General features: G+C 35.3%; 1 protein-coding gene across 1 annotated transcript in view; it reads left to right on the top strand.

Moving 5' to 3' along the window:
- LOC104527267 (PHD finger protein 14) overlaps positions 1–21571 on the top strand; it is a 28285-nt gene extending 6714 nt beyond the window's left edge. Inside the window, exons 3-7 of the mRNA XM_010170937.2 lie at positions 9330–9489; positions 17014–17125; positions 19287–19424; positions 20952–21098; positions 21566–21571. Coding sequence (XP_010169239.2) covers positions 9330–9489; positions 17014–17125; positions 19287–19424; positions 20952–21098; positions 21566–21571 — 563 coding nt within the window. The remainder of the gene's footprint in view (positions 1–9329; positions 9490–17013; positions 17126–19286; positions 19425–20951; positions 21099–21565) is intronic.
- The last annotated feature ends 1313 nt before the right edge of the window (positions 21572–22884 follow it).

The raw sequence follows: 22884 nt of genomic DNA, 5'->3' as shown, positions 1-22884 counted from the left end.
ATGTGTAAACCCTAAAGCTGTGGAGCGCTCTGAATATAAGGTTTATTTAATGACTGTACAGTGTTAGCCATGCTAAAGTGCAGACTGATTGTGATAGAAAAATGATCTTCTGCCTTTTTAGAATAAAATGATGGCAAATTTGCTTTTTCTTCCAGGCTTTTTCTTCTGCCTTAAAAATTGCAAAATTCCTCATTTTCTTTAGTTTACTAAACCTTTGTGCCTACAGAAGGTATGATTATAGCTGGCCTTCTTCCACAGGAAAATAGTTCCATAGTTCAAAAGTCACTTGAATTTTAGTAGCTCAAAATCTGTATAAAAGTAATTACTGCTATTCTTCTTTTTAAAGTGTTACTGGCAAAGATTCCCTATAGTCCCACTGATATAAAGAGTACAATGTGTATATGTTTATTTTGTTGTTACTGCAACAAAGTAAAATAGATTAATTCAGAAGATTTAAATTGCTAGTTTGTTCTGGTAAGTTCTACAGTCTATACAAGCTAATTAACTATAGATGTTGGTTAATTTTTCATACTTAATGTTGAATGTTTAGCTCTTTACACTTTATTTTAATAATAAATACGTAAAAGCATGTGTAAAGCAGTGGTGAAATTCTGTTTGAATTGGAGGGAAAAAAATAAAGAAGCTGTGTAGGTGAAAGTAATTATTGACTGTAATTAAAAATGTAAATTTCCCTGGCAACAAGCTGAACATCAAATCTATGGTAAATGCAGTTTGGAAGTTTGCTTGATGTTTTATGGGTATGTTTCATTGCTAGATGTGTATATCAATTTGTAAATATGTGAATAGAGTTTTATGTAGAAATGAACATTTATTTTGGTGTATTTTTTCTGTGCTTTTTATAGTTTGTAATGATAAGTAAGAGGGGATACTATTTTGGAACTTTTTTTTTTGGTAATTTGTTTAAATAATTATTTGCAGCAATCAAAACTAAAAAAAAATATGGAACCTTTGAAGCTCTGGTTTGATTCAGTGATTTTATATATACATATATTCAATAACTTGTAGATTTCTGCAGTCCTGCCCAGTGGTTATTGACTCATTGTATTGCTTCTGAATGCATGAGTAATAAATGAAGACACAGACTAGCATAAAGAAGATGCAGTCAAAACCAAAATGTGATGCAAGAGTTATTTTTTTGTTCCTGTTGGCTTAATCATTCAACTCCGGTGATTTCCAAAAATAAATTGAGAAGTAGTTGAAGAAATTATTACTGTCTAGTATGTAAACATTGTTTACAACCTTGAGAATTATTTTTTTTAATCTTGATAGAGGCAAGATTTACTCTTAATATCATTGGCTTTAATCTGTATGTCATAACTGTGTGCCCAGATCATGGACATAGGCTGTATTATTAGAAGTCCTTTGTACCCTATACACAGCTACTTGTAGTTCAAAAAATGTCTTCCAGTAATAAGTGAATCTGTTTTGCAAATACATTGGAATCCAAAAATTTGTTCTTATTTTTGCAAGTTTCCTTTAGTAGGTAGGTTGCTGTGGCTGTGGACACCATGCTGTGTGTCCTGAAATTTGTTCTAATATTTGAGCTTTTGAATTTTTCAGAACATGCAGTTTCTAGTACAGTATTGAATTTTATTTTATTTATGAATTGGATAGAAATCAATGGGGTGATGTTTACCTGTGTTTGCCTGCAGATGGGAAGAATAATACGCCCATTTCCTGTGAACTGAATTTGATACTTAATAGTTGTCTTTTCCCAAGAATCTCAAAGCCTAGATGACTGCTATCCTGCAAGACCCAAACAAAGCTGCTAGAATACCCTAGGGTTTTTCTTCATAATTTTTGTATGCAATTTCAAGTTGTATTATAAATGGATATATTTTCTCTACTTTTCTATAACACTGTAGATATTTATGTAGAAGGAAGTGCACTCCTTTCGCACCCTCCTGGTGTCCCACCAAGGGACCTACGTAATGAGGATATTGGTGATTTGATTGTTCTTTCCCTGAAGGACTTAGTTTCTCTCTCCTTGTTGAGTATTACAGAAACAGTTTCACTTCAAAGGGGGCAGGTCTTATACCCTTGGTTTGTGCCTTTGTGCTCTGCTGAAGTGGAAGTTTCTGTTTACCACAGAACCTGTCAGGTGACTGCAAAAGTTTTTTCTATGGTGACTGCCTCTGTATTTAATATGAGGTTACCCACTAGCTGTGAAAATGCTGCCCTTGAGGTGAGCCTACTTCTTCTGGACACCAGGGCTCCCTTCCTTCCCTGGGGGTGGGAGGGCCTCCTGCTCTACTTGTAGCTACTGGTCAAAGGGCAGGTGCAGTGCGACAGTGTGGCTGCTTCATCTGAAGGTGAGCCTTCCAGCTGCGATCTCTTAAGTGGCTGCATGCCAGCATAGTTGTTGGCAAGATTCTGTTGCCCTCTCTCAAAGGGTATGCTAGTGCTGCCTTGTGTTTTATGTCAGGCAGGTTCTAGATCTCCATTCTGTCTTGCTCCAGTAAGTTTTGGCTTTTCAACCACAAGGTAGCTTCTGAGTGTGCGTACTGCTCCATTACTCGTGCAGCTGGGTATGTGGTTCTTCTGCCTTTTCCTTTTGAGGACCTGGTGTAGCAGCTGCCTGTTCAGTCATGATTTGTATTCCTTTTGGTTTGCTTGCTTGCAATAACATGTAACCCATCTACCCATCCATGAGATGTTACATGGGAAAGAGGGGTGATAACTCATCTGGGAGCAACTCTGCCAGCACTCGTGTGGAACGCAGCAACATGGCCAAGAGTTAGAGGGGGATTGTAATGCAGACGTAGAGTCCTGGACCCTTAAGAAACACTTTTACTTGCCTTACAGACAAGTCTTGAGATTACTAGAAATTCAGTTTTCTTTCCAGTGCAACTGCTGTGTGATATTAATATCACCTGTGTGGCCTGCATCACTTTCCCAAAAACTATCTCTGCTCTGCAGGCACATGTCCAAAAAAATGTAAACTTTGTGGAGCAAATAACTGGTTCAAAATGACAGAAATCTGTAATTGCCTCTAAAACTGCATAAGTAGCATACATGTAATGCTAATTTAATACCCACTCTTATACTTTGCATTCATCTTTTATGTGTAAACAGCCTGTAATTAATTAAGTCCACCAATTAAAAATTTGTTCTCATTTCACATATCGACCTATTTTTTTCAAAAAAGAAAAAAAGGGGGGGAGGGAAATGTTAACATTGCTAGGGGAAAAAATCTTCCTTATTGAATTTGTAGTAGTACAGTTGCTTTTTGGAGTGTTTACTTCTGTGTGGAGATAATTCTCATTTCTTTTTATAAAAATCTTTAGGCACTAATCTGTCATTTTGGATGAATGCTTTTGTGGTAAGATCTTGTAATAGCAGGACACCCCCAACTGTGGTGTCAGTTTTTTTGATGTATTGATTGCAGTGTGTCTGAAGAAGATGTCTGGTGCGTGTCATAGCATGTGCCATAACTGTAGGTAGTACACTTGCCAGCTATTGCCCTTGGGTTAGTTACTGTGAATTAAATGAGAGAAGTTCTATGTTTTTCCAGCTGTTTCTTTTCCATCCCCTCTATTTGTTTCTTTACTGTCATGTGTATGACAGGGAGTAAAATTTCTCTTGCTAAAAGCAGTAGTGTAGACACCATATGCTTTACAGTGTAGTAAAACGTTTTTGCCTCTTAATTTTGCCACTTTACCCTGGTCTGCTGCTGTCTTGTATAAAAATTCATGTTGGAAAATAATGTACTTTAGTACTCTCCAAATGCATAAAAATACTTTTCTGAATTTATGATGTGTGAATTGATTAATATCTTTATTCTAAACTTGGTCCAATGAAGAATTGAATGTAACATATTTTGAATACTGTGATCTCACAGCATTTAATTTTGCAAGCCTACAGTTTACCTTAAAGTTTGTGTTTTTGTGATCTTTATAATAAGATCGTGTTTCAGAGTATGTGTAGATGTAGTTAGCATATGGAGATGCTTGACTAGCAAAAAATTACCCTTCCAGAGAAATGAAGGAACAGATGCAGCCAAGGCAAGAATTAGGTCTTTCTTCCTGTTCCCTTCAGCGGTATAAATTTTAGAACAATTGTTTTAATAGTAGCATTTTGAAGTGTTTGTTATTTCATGTTAATGACAATCACATAAAAATAAGCTATTGACAGAGTACAATGACTTTAAAATCAGGGAATAAAAAAAGTTTGTTTTCTGTATAAAATGGCATACATTCGATGGACAACTTGGCTGTAATCATAATATATAGCTGCCATTTGTGGAACAGTAAATATTGTGAGAGCTTTAACTTCTTGACTTTCATGTGTTTAAATTCATAGGTTAATATTATACTAAGCCAGTTTTATTGGTTAGTGTAAGAGGTATTCAAGGAGGTGGCAAACATGGAGCTGTGATACAGTAATGTAAGTATATACAAACATGAGGATTTAATTAACTTTAATTGAAAAGGGCCTCTCAGGGATATTCTAAAGATCCAAAATGCAGAATTTTTGTCAACGTTAAGGAAAGGCAGAATAAGTTTTAAGCAAGTGTTTAAAAGTTTTATTTTCTTCAATGTATTTTCCAGGCAGAGGGGTGGGTGGTTGACTTAATACTGAATAGGTCACAGATGCAGTGATAATAACTGAAACCAAACACGTCATTTACAAGATATCATGCTTTTCTCTGTTGTCCTTTCAGTCCTTAGGTAGTCACACCATCTACACAACTGTGACGCTTTTAGAAAGAACCTAAAGATTATCTCCTGATGTTACCTGGGAGATGTACTTGTAGCGAGCCCTTATATTACTTTCTGTTCCAACACCAGCAATTCCTAACAATTCTTACAGGAATGTTGGATTGGGCAAACTTTTCTTACTCATCAGCTTAACTGTTTAAAACTAGAATGGAACGATTTATCAAGCAGCAGTTTCGTATCTGCGTGTCTCTGCATTTTAGAGAGTCATAAAAATAATGTTTTTTAAAATTTTTGTTAATAGGACCAAAATAATTCTGTCTGCATAGGAAAAGAAGGCAGATGGTAATAAGTTGAACCTTTGTTGTACTCAGCAGTTTTAAAGATCCTAAAATGATATATTTAAAGAGATAATTGTCTGTTACAGACAAAAGAATATAATCATGGTAAAAATATGAAAATATAGCTGTTTTTAAAAAACTCTGAACTCTTGATCTATAGATTGTAACTTTTTAGACAGATTTTTAAAAAAGTGTGTTTAGATTTTTTTATCAAGTGCATTTTGTACCGTAATTCTGATATAATACACAAAAATTCAATTATAGCCAGGGAGGAGAAAAAGCTTTTTTTTTTTACCCAGTTTCAACTTGGTAAGGGAAACGTGAATCCCTTAATATGACTATTTTAAAGTTACCTGAAATTGGAAAGTGAAAGCCAGTGAAAGCGTGGTCTGGAAGGGCAAGTTCATCTTTTTCATTAGTGTTAATTAATTGCATCTGCTTGCTTGAATGTATTTGATAATATGTTTATCCACAGTTCTAAATTTTGACAAGGTATGTATAGTATTCTGTTGTTTTAAAAAAAAATCCCATGATGTTAATCTTATCAAATCAGTTTTTCTCTTGGCAGTTAGTATTGCAACTTGTGATAAAAAGAGAAAATATAAAGTCAGTATACTGAGAAAATTTTATTTATTTATTTATTTATTAATTTTGACACTACAGATGCTTACTAGGTGAGCAGCATTCCTCATCTCTGCCAGGGTTTTCATTATGGTTGCTAGTTGATAATCAGAAAGTAGGTTTCCATTTCTTGGAAAAATGTAAGGTATTGAAGTTTTTTGTTTCTCAGTATGTTGGAACAATTTTGTCTTGCTGCAGTTAGGCTGCAGAATTAGTAAACGTGTGGTACAATAGGTAGTGCATTGTTTATGTGTAGAAGTGGAGCAACTCACAGAAGAGACTGAGGTATTTATTCTGGAATAACTACCACGTGATCAGAGCACTGGTTATGGGAGAATAGATTTATATCCTCGCTCTTGTTTGGACTGGGTGGAGACTTCAGACTTTCACATCCCAGGTGAATGCTATAATGTTCTTGGCTTTTCATTGTTCCAAATACACTTACTTGAATGGAACTTCAAAGTTTTAGCAAAATGGATATATTTCTACAATAGGGTTTTGTCTTGGAACTGCTTTTGCCATCATATCTCACTTGAAATGAATTAAGTGGTTTCTTGTTGCTTGTACATTTGAAATACAAACATATCTGCTCCTGTACACATCAGTCGTCTTTTAATGTCAAAGGACATCATCACTGTGTTATCTGGGAATATTTAAAATCAGCACAAATGTATTTTGTCATTGATTATTTTTTGTTCTGAGTTATTTTGCTGTTTTCAAATCATGAAAGTTTTATTATTGAAAAATTGAGCTACTAGTAGTTTTTTGCTTTGCTGTATATTTTTTGGCCTGCAAGGAAATTTCGCTGCTAGGTTTTGGGGTTTTTTTAAAATCAATTTACATAATGATTTTTGGTGTCAAAACCACATGCAAGATTGTCATCTTACTTATTATAGTTTGTAGATTCACAAACATTTCATGACTACTGCTGTTCAACAGATTTGTATTATCCATATGGATATTACATTGATGAAATTTGATCTCTCATTTGTTTTATCTTATCTATTAACAACCCAAAAGAAGCAAACGACTCTTTACAGCAAACATAAGAAAAATTCTGAGTTAAAATATTTGCATATCCTTAACAAAAAATAGAGCTTAACAAGTGTTTTCTAATTAATTTTGGGACTCAGCTCTTCATTTTGTTAAGTATTATTAGATAAAATTTAAACTTCAGCTGTTGGGTCCCAAAACTTAAGTAGAAATTCTTTATGGTACATTACCTCATTACCTGCTTAGAGGTAACGATCTGATGTGCGTGGGTATAAAAAGCTGTCACTGAGCGCAGCCTTCGTGTTGCTTACGTGTCTTCACAGGAAGTGAGCTTTTGTATTGCAGCTTTGGTTCTGTAGCTTTACTTGGCAGTGTACACCAAGTCAATGGCAACCTTATGGGCTGGAGTTCCTTTTCTTCAGCTCTATTGTGGAAAAGATTGTTTCAATGTATTTATCAGCAATGATTAATTGTAATCTAGTCCATTTTCTGCAGCTAATGGCCGCCCCTTTTGCTGGTTGTAATTGCATGGTGTTTGGCTTTTGCTAAATGGCAGTTAGGGAAAAGAGTAAATGTCTAATTTTCTGTTAGAGATCTTAAACTGTTTAAAGCTGTCACTAAGACTTATGTACAAATTCAGACAAAAAAATTTGGGGTTAAAAATCCAGACATTTTTTTTTTTATCTGCTCAAAAAAAGGACCTAAGTTTGTATTGCTATAGAAACAATGTTTAATGTCAACAGGTATGATAAGGGTGAAGATAGTTACAGCATGAATGTGTCATTTTGTAGGAAGAAAGATTAAAAATCATCAGATATAAATGACTGATAAGTATAATAAGGCAACTATTTCAGAATGAAAATAAGACAGCTTTGGGAAGTCACCATTCTAATTTTAGTAGACTGATGGCACTCAGGTTAGAAAAGCAAATCTAATTACTTCCAACTGGTGAAGAAGCACCAGTGTTTTTAAAGAAACTGATTTTATTTTGCAATATGGATTGATTACATTATTACTGCTTCTATAGTGTTAGGTAATTTTTAATAAGTACATTTAGGAAATTGTTAATATGTTAAGAAGTCTGAAGGAATTATAAAAACTGTAATTATTCATCAGCTCTATGATATCAGTGGGCTGTGTGTTTGTACATTAATGTAATTGCTTAAAAGTAGCTTTACTGGCATGTATTCAGGACTGTGTTATTGGAACTTAAAAAATGACTTTATGGAATACTACTTAAAGCTGATAGCGTATTATATAGAAAATGGAACTGCCTTATGTGTGAGCTATATGATCTTTTATATACCTAACAAAACTTGTCTGTGAATGCGCTTCTGTGCATTACTTGTCCTTTGATTTTGGAATATGTTTGTAATGAAAAGAAATATGCTGGCTTCTGACTTTAATTCTTATTGATGAGCCTTATTCTGTAATGGAAAACTATATTTCTTAAACAGTTCCTACAGTGTTATTGCGTATTTCCTTAATGTGGTTTTAGTCTATTATGCAGACCTCTGTTTCTGTCACAAGGAGAGTTAGAGCACTGTTGCTTTTTATTACAGTCAGTGGGTAATGAACCAAAGTAACAAATTATGTTGGTATTTAATTGCAGAATTCAATAATTTAATTCGTCTGCAAGCACAAATGTTGACTTGATCACTGTATTTGACAAACAGATGAATTTAATCTTTAGTAGTCTGTACTGTATTTTAAGTGTTGACAATGAAATAATTTTATCTTAATAACAGATACATGTTCAAAATGCAGCATATTTAGAAATACAATTTTGTGGTGATAAGCTTTAAGAATTTCCTTTTTGTCATTTGCAGAAGTAATAATACTACTCTTGTGCAAAATTTAAATAACAACCTTCTAAATCACTTTAAAAATACTGTTTTCCTAAATTTGTTGTGATTAAGCATGTGTGGACACGTTAACAATCATAAAGTACAGGGGACATACCAAAGAAGACTGGAGGAACTGAATGATTGAGTGTAGCCATAATTTAAAACCAGCATGAGAATGCTTAAAAAAACCCCAAACAAACCAAACCCAAAAAAACCCAACAAAAAACTTCATTAATCACCAACGTGGTGTCTCAAAACTGTCAGTCTGTGCTCTGCAAACGATACTTTGGATTTTAAGTTATAGAAGGTCTTTTAAGCTCAGTCCTACAACCCCTAAAGTATGCAAATAATGTTTTATATTTCATGTGTATGAATGCTGAATGCACCCAACCCAAAATAATGTTCATTTTTAGAGTAGAAGACGGAGAAAGATAGGAATATCCAAGAGAAGCCTCACAAATCCCTTAACTTGTTGCATTGAACTTGAAATATATTTCTTTATTTGAAGAAATGCTTTTAGTTTTTCTCAGTCTTTGTTGCTTTAAGTCTTGTTTTCTTACTTTCCTTCTTAATGGATAATCTGGAAGAACACCAAGTGTTGCTAAAAGAATAAAGTAAACCGGTCTTTTTTTCTTGTTTTTGAGTTGTAATCTAAGACAGTCACATAAAATAGATCACTTCTCTTTAAAATGTAAACTTTGCACTACAGATAATTTCTGAAAAAATATTGTAAGCTGTCATTCCCCTGAGTTTATATGTGCATATGTTTCCTACTGAAATCATAACTGCCATTCTACAATTGTCTTTTTTTTTTTTTATAATTGTTCTTCCATTTTTCATGTGTGTAGGTTGCTATGGTGTTGATGGAGAGAGTGACTCTATCATGAGCTCAGCTTCAGAAAATTCCACAGAACCTTGGTTTTGTGATGCCTGCAAATGTGGTGTTACACCTAGTTGTGAATTGTGTCCTAACCAGGATGGGATCTTCAAGGAGACTGATGCTGGCAGGTAAGACTGAAGAAGTGATGTTTTGAATTTGATGTCATCTTAACATTTAAAAGATTGGGTTTTACCCCAGTCTGTTCTTGTAGGAGATTTTCATAAATTAAGCTTTGTTGTTGATATCCCCACCCCGCTCCCCCCCCTCTCTGCCTGATTTTTTGTGTGCTCCTACTATTCTTCATGCCCATTATAATGTTAGGAAGATGTTGTCTTAATATAAATTTGAAAATTTGAGCATGGAGGTTCATAGACCTACGGGCAAAACATGTACCTAGGTGAAACAAAGATCACTGTTTGCTTCAGGAACTTATAAATCTTGTTCTTCAGTATAAGTCACCACATATTGTTATATGTATCAAATGTCTTACTGGATATACTAGCAGACCTTTCTTAGTTCCCTTGAACTACTTATGTGATGCATCTTTTTTAACAAAAAAGTTACTTATGAAGGTGATGGGAGTATTGAAAAATAAACTTTTTTTTGTTTTCATTTACATTTAAACAAAAAGCTTTCCTGTGTAGAGGAACTTGGTGTCCAGTAAAGTCTTACTCAGTATTCAGAAATCTGCAAAGAAAATGGAAGACTTTTCTCACTTAACCAATGGCTTGAACTATTAACAGCAGGGACTGGGGATCAGAAATTTCAGAAAAATTGGGTAGTTGTTTTGGATTTGCTCAAGCTTGGAGGTTGCAGTGGGAAAAGCAGGATTTGAGTCCCGTGAGCCTCGCTACTGAATAGTAAGTAGTAGGAGTATGTTCTACCAAGGACACCTGGTGTGGTTGGTCACAGTGGTTCTCTGATGGTGACTGAGCTTGTAGTGTTCAGTTATCTGCTGTCAGTCACTGTAGAATTTGAGCATGTGTTGTGCTAGTATTGTGCTTCTTTCATGGTTAATCCTGAACAGTAGCAAAACACCAAAGTGCTCGTCTTTAGTTAACGGTGCCACAAAAAAAAATGATGAAGTTTGCAGCAGAGGGGGAAAACACCTTCCAGACTTCTTGTCATACTGGATTGGGAGAAGCATGTGACCATTGGAAAAATCAAAGCACATACTCCATTTCAAGAAAGGAAAAGTAGACTTTATCCTTTCTGTAGTATTCTGCTTCGTGCAAGGTAATACCACTGCAACCTTGTGCAGACTGTGGTCACCTCTATTTCAAGTATGACAGAAATTGGAAGGCAACTTCATGCTTCTTTTTAGGTGAGCTAAGGTCTGGATTTTAATGATGTCAGCTAATGGAAAAAAGAAACAAAATTATATTGAAGCTGTGCTAAAGGTATTCAGACAGACATAGTATATTATTTTAAATTATGAAAATTATATTACGGATTTTTTGAGAGTATGCTTCACTTCTGATAATTTGCAGCCAAAGATGGGCTTTTTAGGGTGGAATTCAGGTCTATTTTGAGAAGAAGCAAAATAATTCTCATGTGATCCATTCTTGTCATATTTGGAAAATAAATTAAGATGTAGATATTAAGAGTAACTAAATTTCTATAATGAGAGAGTAGGATTATCAGTGATGTCTGATTTATGGATGGTGTTACTTTTTTGGTGGGTAGTGGCTTTTCTTCCTTTTTTTTTTTTTTTTTTTTTGGACTACTGACAATTAAGGTCTTTTTCCATATGTTTCACACTTACATAAATTGCAGGTGTGTGGTAATATACAAAGCTTTCAGATACTGGGCCTATCATAAGCTTTTCATCAATCATGTTAACACAGGAAAGTAATAATTAGTTGTTAAGGCTGTTCAGAGGAAAGATGAGCTTTCTTAATCCTTTTTGAATGTATCTGTTAGAAATGTGAAAGTCTGCAGACATGTCTTACTGATGGTGATAGATGAATTGGAAAGAATCCAATTAAATATTTGATACTAGTACAAATACTTTCAGTACTCTTAAAATTCAGAAATGTCAACATATGTTACTGTAAAACCTTTTGTGGTTTTTAATATGAATTCATAGATACATTACTATTTACACTTAGCTCTATATTGCAGAACAACATCTTGTACTAGCAAATCATAAAATATAGCCATGTCCTCGCTCTTTCTTCACCCAATATTATGTAGTGATCTTCATGGTTTTTCCTACTTGTTGTAAAGAGTTCCTTAGTTAGACTTGCATAAATGCTAGGAAGTGAGTTAAAATGAAGTAAAAGTTTAATTTTATAATCTGTGTTAGTAAGCTTTTGTATATATTATTACTTAGGTATACAGCTGTCTTGTAATGTGTGTACGAGCATATCCGTATCTGTCTTATTTTTTTCCCTTTTTTTTCCCCCTAGTTCTTTAGTTTGCACTTTTGTTTGTTTTTTTTTCTTTCTGGTTTTACACAGACTTTATTGTTGATAATACTGTAATGATCTGGTCCTGCCATCATTAAAAGCTCAGTGGAGCTCAGGATAATGTTTTGGAAAGCTTTTTTTGACATACTGTGTTGTCTGTCTTCGGAAAAGTAAATACAGTCTTAAAATGTCAGAAGTTGATTCAGGGTTTGGGGTTTAAATTGTACAGGACCTTGCATTTCTCCCTTAGTTGTATTTTTTCCTGATAGCAAGAACAATTTGAGTTTGTGTGGGGAATAAAGAGATAACGAGGCTATTCATAACACTGAACTTTGACCTTTGGATGCAGACACTAGCAATAATCTTTGGAGGCACCTACCTTTCTCCACTGAATATACATTGAGCTCAACTTCTCAATTTGTAGCTTAGATGCATTTTAAATGCAGCATGTAAAAGAAATCTTTTTTCCCCTGCATGTCTTCTACATGCATCTTTTCAAGAGAAAACAGGGAATGTAGAAGAAAGTAATGTGCTGTTAAAAAAAAATGTTATGCAAGTGAATCAGGATTTGTAGTGAATAATCTTGACCCCACATAAGCACTTGTGCTTCTTTTTAAATACTTTTGGGGTTCAGATCCTCAGTTTCTGGTTTGTCTTAGGTTCAACAGTGTCTGTGCATCTCCCTTATAAAGCCGTTACACAGTTAAACAAACTGTACTTCTCAGTTCTTATTCCTATTTTAATAATAGTGCTGCTATCTGGAAAAAAATATTTTAAAGACTAAAGTCAATTGTCTAATAGTTAGGAACTGTGGGAATCAGTATGACCTGGAAAATTTAATTTCAGCTTTTTTGTTCCTATGTTCTGTAAGGCAGTTTAAGCACTATATATGTAATTTCCCATATAACTGTAATAGAAACTAGGTGACTAGAAATAGTCAACATTTTAAAAATTGCTTAGTTTCTTGTTAGATGGTAGCATGCTTTTGGTTAATACAGAAGTGTGTTCTCTGTGCAGAAGCACATACCTGCTTTGTTGATTGTGGGCATTAACACAGTAATTTATTATCATTACTATCATATTTTTGCCTGCTAGATAACATGATATGGCTATCATGAATAAGTTTATTCTCCCAGATGAATAGAGCTTATGTACTAGAAAAAACAAATACTACCTACCGTGTGAAAATTCCTGTGCTCTCGTTCTGTCATTTATTTACAAATTTGAATTCTCAAGGATAATGACACACTACAGGCCAAGTGCAGGGTCTTGGGGCAGGCAATGTCCATTATATTTTCATTATACTTGGTAAACTGCAACCCATTGTAGTTCTTTTCTTGAAATACTATCAGAGAGGGACTACTGAATAGTACAATCCATTGCTCTCCATCCCCTTACCACCTTTTAAAAGTAAATTCTTCATATGCATTGGTGCTGGAAATTACACAGAGGCGAGACCAAACCTATTCAGTTTCTCTTCATAGTCAAGTTGGAATGATTTCTCTATTCCTACGTGAAAGATGAATCATTAGAATAATGAGGTGCTTAATTTCTCAGCAGAAGCCTTTTCACATTAACCTCTCAGTTTCACAAACATAAACGTGAATTTATGAAATTTTATTTCTCAGAATGCTATTATCCAAGAATATGAATTCCATCCTTGTTTTGCTGTGGAGTTTTTCTTCTTCCCTAATCAACATCTGTCATCATTGCTCCAAGCTAAATGGATAGTAAAGTAACAAGGAAGATTATTCTTCTTTGATTACCCAATTTGTCTTAATTGCAAGCTTCTAAAACATGTGCAGCTAAACAAATGAGCAGGAAAATATTTAGAACTGGTATTAAAAGCAGCTGAAATTGCTTCAGCTGTGAACTTGACTGACTTGTGTATGTTTTCTAATAAAGATTCAGGTTTGAGTTCACATATAGGTGGTTAAAGAAATGAGGCAGTTGGGTGCCAATCACACTGAAATGGCAGTTTAAATCTCTAATACTGTAATACTTGGTTGACATGTACTAAAACATTTTGAGAAGGTCAGTATGAAGCAAGCAGCCAGCTGTTGGGTTTATCATAGATAAACTCCTACAGAGTGCAGCAGCATTTAATACACCAGTGGAGCATGAAAAAACTGTGCAAATTAAATTGAGAAGCAGCTGCTTATAGAAGATGTGTATCTTTATATTGAACTTTGGAGGATACATTTAGGGAGGCTGTATTAAAATTTCTATCAAAAATCTTCAACCAGAACCTTGGATTTTTGTTAAGAATAGTAATTGTGGAGATGTGTAACTCCTGTTTATAGAAATTTGTTTTATATAACATATCTAAAATCAATGGAAGGACATAGAAAAGAAGCCCTACAGAATTCAGATACTTTTTATTTATAAACAAGCAGTCTCTTTATCTCAAGGTTACAGGTCTCATTCTGCATGTGGTATTTTGCTTTAAAAAAAAAAAAAAAAAAAGTATTTTGATTCCTTTTGAAAACCATAAAGGTATGGTAGTGATTTAGGCCAAACTATTTCCAGTTCTGGATACAATGCTGAATAGGGCAGAGATGGTACCAGGTGCTCCATTGCTCCCCTGCAGGAATATGTTGTGCCTCCATTGCTTTTGAGGGGAGGCAGACAAGATGCCCTTTTCATATAGCAATGAGAAGAATCTTATTTTTTGCATATAACATTGTGTTAAGGGTTTGGGCTGGCATACTAGAGTGTTTATACTGTAATAAAAACAGTGATGAGCTTTAGTCTGTATCTGAACAGCAAGAGGTTTGGCAGAACACTTGAGGATCTCAGCTCGTTCTCTCACAGCTAGCACGCTGTCATATTTGTACCGTGTTACCTAAAGACAAGGTTGTAACTCATCTTTAAATTTCCTTTGAGTCTTCCGGTAGTTACAGTGCTGTGACCAAACCGCTTTGCGGATGTGGAGAACCCTAGGAAAATCTGTAAAGACAAAGCAGTGCAGTCATTCCATGTGTATTTGGCATATAGGTTCCTGTCACTGTTTTAACTTTTCATGTTTTAAAGGGAATTTGCACTTAGCATCTCAAACCTGAGTGATTTACCAACGGGGTAAAAGCTTGTTTTCAAATACACAGGTGAAGAGAGTCTTTTCAGATATGACACTATGGATCAGTCAATGTTGTGACTTATGTTAGATTTACTGAGAAATTTCTTAGAGAGTGAAGTGAATTAATGGCTTCTAAGTATTTTCTTACTGTTACTGGGAATTTTCTGTTATCCAGTTATTATTGTATCATGTACTATTTTTTGGGAAAATTCTAATAAGCAGTCTGTCCACCAATTTTGTTCGTTGCAAGATCATTGTTTCCTTTGTAAAGACTTAAATGTACATGTATTTTTGAGCTTGCTACTCATCCATTCATATCTTGCTTTTTTGGAATTTCTGCTTGGATATATGAGCCGTATATGATTAACATGAAAATTAATAATTCTGAATATGATGAATTCTGGCATTGTGGTTCTAAGGACCACTGATGAGAAAGGTGCTGATTTGGGAAACATGGGAAATCAGGGCTGTATGTAGCTCCTGATTAGTATAACCATCAGCTTCAGTATTTCTCTCATCTGTAGACATCCAGTTAATAGCAGGTTAATAAACATGCTGTTTAAGTGCAGCTAAAACCGGGATCTTGTTGCTCTGTTCCCAATTGAATTTTTTTTATTGACACACAAAACAAAGAGGAGGGAGAAGAGATAGGCTAAGCAGTTGTAGAAGATTGGAAAAAAAGCACAGCACCGTGGGTGCAGATTCTGTGCTGAACCCCTGGTATTTAGGGAGATTGGAAAATAGCAGTATGTGAGTAAGGAAAGAGCCAAGGAAAGAAGTGCTTCTGGCATGTCATGAGTCTTTTCGAATACAGGGAGCAGAAGAGAACCTCTTAGAATAGAACATAAGTTTTAGTCTTTACTAGTGATGTATTCACTGTTAATGACTGGGAAGATTGTAAAGTGCTGAATTAACATACTTGCTAAGGGTTAAACACAGGCTATTTCAGCTCAGTTACGTCCAAAGTCTCTAGTTGTATCCTATGTCATCTGGGAGCTCATAGATTCAAAGTGTTAGCTACAGTGCAATTGTAAGGCTGTTTTGTTGAATATTTTAAGATAACAGAAAGTAGCAATCTTGCCCTTCTGTTTATGACAGTTTGTTCTTACCTAGTGACTTAGAAAGGGTAAGCAAATAGTTTCTGAAATTTTGATAAAACAGAAAGATTATTTTGGGGAGGAAAACTTTGGTTTTTTGGAGTAGTTTATCTCAGTTGATTTGGTTCACGCATACTGCATAGAACAGATTTTGAATTTGTCCCTAACTGGTGGTTTGTGACAATGAGAGTTGGATCTGTTAGAAGGTGTTCATGTAAGAAGAAATGTGTCTTCTGCTGGAAGGCTGTCTTTTGGTAACTGAGAGTTTCAGGAGGTTATGAGTCTGTCCAAGGCAGACTTGAGGCTGAAGCTCTTACCATTGTGTTGTATTTAATTACTAGACACTGAGGCCCAGATTCATGCTGTCTCAATTATGTCCCTCAGGGCTGAAGATTTAGACCTTTTACCCTCCAGTTTGTTTATGGCCAGTGAGGAAGAGTACAGCTAAGTAACAGTCCGTTCATCTGAGTTTCAGACAGACATTTCTGTAATACAACTCAGATGTGTTTCCAGCTGAATGCAGCTCCCACCTATGTTGCTTAAAAGTAGTTAGTTTTGGTGATACTAACAGGTCTAACTGTAACAGTGCCAAATCTGACTAATGCTGTGTTGCAGGTACTTTGTAGCTATATGCCTAGAGCTCGGTGTTGCTGTGACTACCTGTATAATTTCATTACTCCCTTTCCCACCCCCTGCCCCATCATGGAAGTATCTGTCTGCCTTAGCTTTATAGGTAATACCAAAATCTTCATAGACGTTTCATATTGCGTGAAAAGCGGTGTGGAGCCCCACATTGACAGCCCTCTGAACAGAAAGGTGGTGGTAGCCCAGCCCTTGATCCAGTCAGGCAGAGCACCCCCAGTGGCTTTGAAAAACCTTATGCTGTGATTCAGTGAGAGCTGCTGAATTCCAATATGCATTCTCTCCCTGCTTCTAATATACTTTCTTTCAAACACATTTCTTCTAGCATCTCTAACATTTACAAGGTACTTTGAAATCTGCAAATGGTGAGTATAGTATAGGATCAAAATGTTGATAACAGTAATCTAATTTTATCTGCTGTTCTAGGTGGGTCCATATTGTTTGTGCCCTCTATGTTCCAGGAGTGGCATTTGGAGATATTGACAAACTGCGGCCAGTAACACTTACAGAAATGAATTATTCAAAGTATGGTGCCAAGGTAAGTTTAGGAGAGATGTACTGCCAACAAGTAGCTTTATTTTACATTTTTACATATAACACAGTAACATAAATCTTTCCAACTTTATTTTTCTTCTTTATAGCAATTGCAGTGAGGTTCAGGACTAAAAATGAGCTGAAGTTTGTTCATGGTTGTTGCACCATTGATCTTCCCTCTCTCTTTCTTTCGATTTTCCTTACCACTGTTCTCCATAATTTCTGTCACTGTTTTCCCCCTATGTGACCTTATTTTTTATGCAGGTGCTAATTATTTTTTTTTAAAGTTGGTTAGTGGCAGATTGCCAGAATCCAGATGGAAAATGAAGGGGATTTATGGGATGCAAAATGGAGAAATGGAAGGTTGAGTTGATTAAGAAAGCGACAGATGTACTTTCAGGAAGAATTACTTTAGGGTCTATATAATTATAAGCGAGAATGCATACAAAAAGGTTGCTGTAAAGCAGTATTTAAAAAAAACCCCACCACAACACAGGGCCCTCAACTTGAACAGAAAAATGGCTCTGAAATGAAAATGGTTTTACATGTAAATGTTTTCAATCCAGATCAAAAGTGGTGGTGCACAAACCATAGAGAAAACCATTGCAATGGGCAGAGGACAGCACTCAGAAATTTGCTAAATACTGTTTCTGTAGATTGTGGGGGTAGTGTGGAGAAGCCATATCTATCAGACTAATGTGAGGGAGAGTGGTTGTCCTGCTGCTGCTCTAATGTTCCATTTGTACATAGTCAGTTTCATTTTCTGGAATGTCAGTTTGTCAAGTTGAATGTTAAATTAAAATACATAGTACATTTTAAAAAATACGTATAATACATAAAATAAATGAAAACACTTTGGATTGACTGCGTGCAACATACCTGTGTCAGGAGCATTTTCAGTATGGGCCCGCTGAGGCATTTAGCATTGTTTATAAATGTTTGTGTAAAAAACAGTTGGAGCAAGAGGACTCATTACTCTCACAGAGCTGTAAACATGCTTTTTGCAGTATCAAGTGTGGAAGTTACAGCTTGCTTAGCTAAATTTCACTCTGCAAAACCAGCTTTATGTAATAGTATTTTTCACTTCATTTCTTACTTGTTACATGTTGCTGTTGCACAGACAAAGGGTACCCTTCTATTGTAGTGTAGGCGGTATTTTGAGATTCTTCGGTCACCAAGTTTTCTTTGCCATTCCTTTCTGTTGTTTAACTTCCTGCAGGGAGATATTTTCTGTAGGTGATGCACAGCTTTGGTCTGCATTCAGCATGTAAGAGATTAAGGAATACATATCTGTATAATTTTGGATCATCTTTATGCACTGGATAGCAGAACTGCTTAATCAGCCCATATTCCCATTTGCTTGTTCCAGCTTACATGTTCATTGCTCTAGTTTGCTGGCACAGCTGTTTGGTATGAATTTGTGGTGAAACAGACTGAGGAATTGATCTGGCTGAAAAATAAGTTTCTGTTTGGTTTGTGTTTTGCTTTTTGTTTGTTTGTTTGGTTGGTTGGTTTTTTCCGGGACACGTTAGGGGATGCCAGTTTGCTGTGCTGCAAAAATGGCTGTGCCTAGAATGCATGTAGCTGAAGCCCTAGTGCAGTGTTTAAGTGAATCCCAACCTTCTTTACTAATATTTATGATACTTGGGTATTTCTTTCTGCATTGTCACACATTTGCTCCTCAGCGGTGACTTATCAAAGGACATCTGTGTAATTATCTATGGTTTTCAGTTATCCAGAGCATTGCTCTTCTTTTTGTTGTTTGTCCTCTGAACTTGTTGAACAAGTGAACATTTGCTGAGCTGTAGTGTTGTTTTATGATACCGTACTTATATAATTAATTATGCACTAATTGCTTGGGTGGTATTTAGTTGTTGCTCTGAAGGGGAATCCAAGATGTGGAAGTTCATATAAATGTTCATCCATCATGCTGTTTAGATTGTTTAAGCACTTTTCCATTGCTAGTTGAGAATGAAATCAGTAGTGGGGATTGGGAAGGGGTGAAGTTTTAAGTAGTGTCAACTGTCAGCAGCATACTTGGTTTCTGTACCACACAGGAGTAAACTTACCTGTTTGGTTTTTATATACAAGATGTAAATTACCAAATATTAGGCAAATGCACTTGAAATATTTACTATGACATTTTCCCACTCTTCTTTATAAAGGAATGCAGTTTTTGTGAAGATACTCGTTTTGCCAGAACTGGTGTATGCATTAGTTGTGATGCTGGGATGTGCAGAGCTTATTTCCATGTGACCTGCGCGCAGAAGGAAGGCCTCCTCTCAGAAGCAGCAGCAGAAGAGGTAGCTATGGAAAGGATAGAATGAAAGAATTGTATCAAAAAGTTGTGAAGATGACCTGAAATTGTGCCTTTTTTGCTCACTGACTATGAGCAAAGTTTTTTTGTAAATTGTTAGCAAATGATAGGCTGAATAAGGGGACAGTCCAGGGAGGACTCTTATGTTCACAAAATTGTACAGATCTGAGCACCTTTTGAAATGGACTGGAAAAGGGGATAGATGCAGACACGAATTCTAACTCTAATTCTTGAATTTCACTTATGTTGACATACTTATCTATTATTTAGATTAGGCCTGTCATGTTCATAGCTGCACAATTTAACTTCTTACTGCCTTAGGAAGTACCACAGGTAACACACAAACAAGCATTACTTGTGCTATTGACATTGACACTTTTGTTTCTGAAAACAGTGGACCACTAAGTGATTCTTAAAGGAATCATGAAATACTTTCTTCTCTGAAACTGATAAATAGGAAGATAGTAAAATTACCTCATTGTTGTTGTCCCTGATAAATTATGTGTAATGTTGATTCTTTGCGTGAATTTCTTCTAGGCATGTGCATTCACTGGCCTTTCCACCTTAAAGTTTTGTTACATGTTTTCTCTAACCAAAATAGTTTTAATCAAGGCCTCACACAATCTAGTTTTAGGGTACTGCTAATTTTTGGAAGTAAGTTGTCACACACTGAAAATCTAAATAAAAATAAAATATGTTTGTAAGGAAAGCCTGTGTAGATTTTATTGGTCTGTGTTTTATAGGTGGAGTAAAGGAAAATTTGATAGGCAAATTATTTATTACTATTTTTATTACTTTATGAAGGAAGACTGCTTTAAGTTCTTCTTCTTAGTCTATATATTTATAGTGATGTTTCTACACTTTTGAAAATACACTAACAATGAAATATACTTCTTAAACTATATCTCATCATGGCTCAGATATTTATAATCTGTTTGCAAGGTTTGCAAATGCTAAAAGTTACAGCCATAATAACGTGCATATTTAATGGAGCAAGGAATGAAAAATGGAAAAAAAAAAATCATCTGAGAGATGATAAATCACATGGAAGTATAGCCACCAAAAACATTTGGATATCATTTAAGAAAACCAAATATATTGCCTTTTGTATTATTCAGAATTGTTAATCCCTTGTAGGATATAATACAAAAGACACAGTGAAGCAACAGGAAGTTAACAATACACATTATGTGTTAAATGGATTTGTACTTAGGAATTTATTCTGCTGTTTTTTTCTGGGAATAAGAAAATAGTACAGAGTTCGAACAGTGGGGAGTTAAATGTTTTTAAATGCATTTAAAAATATTTAGGGTCATGCAGAGAAAACAATGGAAAAACACTTTACATCAACATGACAAAATTGGTTTAGAAACATATGTACTAGTTGTTTTTTAAAAATATGTCTATTTGAGCATATGAACTGATTGCCAGAATGTTTGTGCTGTTCTGACCCTTTTGGCCTTGTATGTCTAACTTTATTTTTGTTCCTTCCCCTTTGTTTTCTTTGAAACAGGATATAGCTGACCCTTTTTTTGCTTATTGTAAACAGCATGCAGACAGGTTAGACAGAAAATGGAAGCGGAAGAACTACTTGGCCTTACAGTCTTACTGTAAAATGTCCTTGCAGGAAAGAGAAAAACAACTCTCACCAGAAGCTCAGGTACTATATTGATGACACAGATGCATCTGTAGTCATCCATGTTAAACAAGAAAGAAATTAAGAGGATGGGAAATTGTTATTGTATTAGGAAATGAAATGTGAAATATATTATTGATAGTGCATGTTTATTTAATAAAACAGTGAATTATACGTAGGTTTTGATCTCTAAGAACAATTCTCAATAAACTAATTATCAAATAGGAGTATCTCTGGTTGTCTGAATTGAAAAAGCCTACTTTGGTTTTGTGGCAGAAAGTTGGTAGTTATTTTTTCATTGTAATTCATAAATTTTGTTTAACATGTTCTTCAAGATTCTTAACAGAAAAAAGAAACAAGAAATTAAGATACATTTCTACATCCAAGTTAGTAAAAATCCACTTTTTTCCCTTAGTAATATCTTAAACTTGGCAGAAGAGTTTAGATTGCCTAAAGCTTTTTCTTCTTATATCCTTTTACACTTTCTGTAGGCCTAAGTAGAATTCTATGTGCTGGGGTTTTTCATAGTAAAAATTGCCAAGAAAAAAAAATTATGTAGGTAGAGAAAGTGAATCTGTGCTACTGAGTGGGAATTGTCTGAAAATCTTAGGCAACGTCTATCTGTCTAGTGGCAGATCCATGTAAATCTATTAGTTACTGCCTAAGCTTAACTGATAAATGCCCTGTTGATACAAAAGTTTCAATCCTTCTGAGGGAGTCGGTGTACTTGTAGGTGTACCTAATTCATTGTAGAAAGTAGCAGATGCTGTAAATAATGAAAGGCAGTTATGGGAGAGAAATAACTGCTTTTTTTCTGAAGGGAGAACTGTACTGTAATGATCAGAAAAGAAATCTTCATATTATCATACTTTTTATTTTAAAAAAATCATACCTTTCTAGTTCTTCAGAGATCTTTGAATAGGAGAATATTAATTTAAAATGACCTGTGCAGTTAAGCATGAATATGAGCAAACTCTGTTGTAGAAGAATTTTGAATAAAATATTTCTATGAGGTTTTGTGCTTCATGTAGCTTGATTTAAAACTAGTTACATAATTCTTACTGAATACACTTAGCTCTCAATTATCTGAAATGTACCTATGCAGTGAAGAAATCACAATTACATGAATACTACCCAGCAAAATAGGAAGTGCTGGTTGTGCAAAATCAGATTGGGTCCGGCAGGGCTTATTAGCTCTCTTTTCAGGCATTTGTTATGTGATGCAAATAATGCTGATAAGTTCCCAGCATTTCCCTCTCTTCCTTCTCTTTACCCCAAGCCAAGACCTTGCAGATTTTTTCATCTAAATTATTTGGATGAAATGTTTGGAAACTGAAAGAATGAATGCTTTATTAGATGCAGGAGGAAACACGGTAACTGAGGATGAAGAAAAGGCTGAGGTGCTTAATGCCGCCTTTGTCTCAGTCTTCAGTAATAGGACCAGTTGTGTTCTGGGAATCCAGCCCCCTGAGCTAAAAGTCAGAGACTGGGAGCAGAATGATCCCTCTGCATTCCAGGAAGAGATGGTCAGTGACCTGCTGCACCACATAGGTGCACACAAGTCTATGGGACCAGATGGAATCCGACCAAGAGTTCTGAGAGACCTGGCAGAGGTGCTCACCAAGCTGCTCTCCATTATTTTTCAGCAGTCCTGACTGACTAAGGAGGTCCCAGCGGAATGGAAGTTAGCCAATGTGATGCCCATTTACAAGAAGGGCCGGAAGGAGGATCTGGGAAACTACAATTTGACTGTCAAACTGTCAGTTTCACTTCAGTACCGGGGAAGCTGATGGAGCAGATCATCTTGAGT

The sequence above is a fragment of the Antrostomus carolinensis genome, unplaced genomic scaffold, assembly GCF_000700745.2.
Source record: "Antrostomus carolinensis isolate BGI_N321 unplaced genomic scaffold, ASM70074v2 scaffold29756, whole genome shotgun sequence".
Lineage (NCBI taxonomy): Eukaryota > Metazoa > Chordata > Aves > Caprimulgiformes > Caprimulgidae > Antrostomus > Antrostomus carolinensis.
This window is presented reverse-complemented; position numbering and strand designations above follow the sequence as displayed.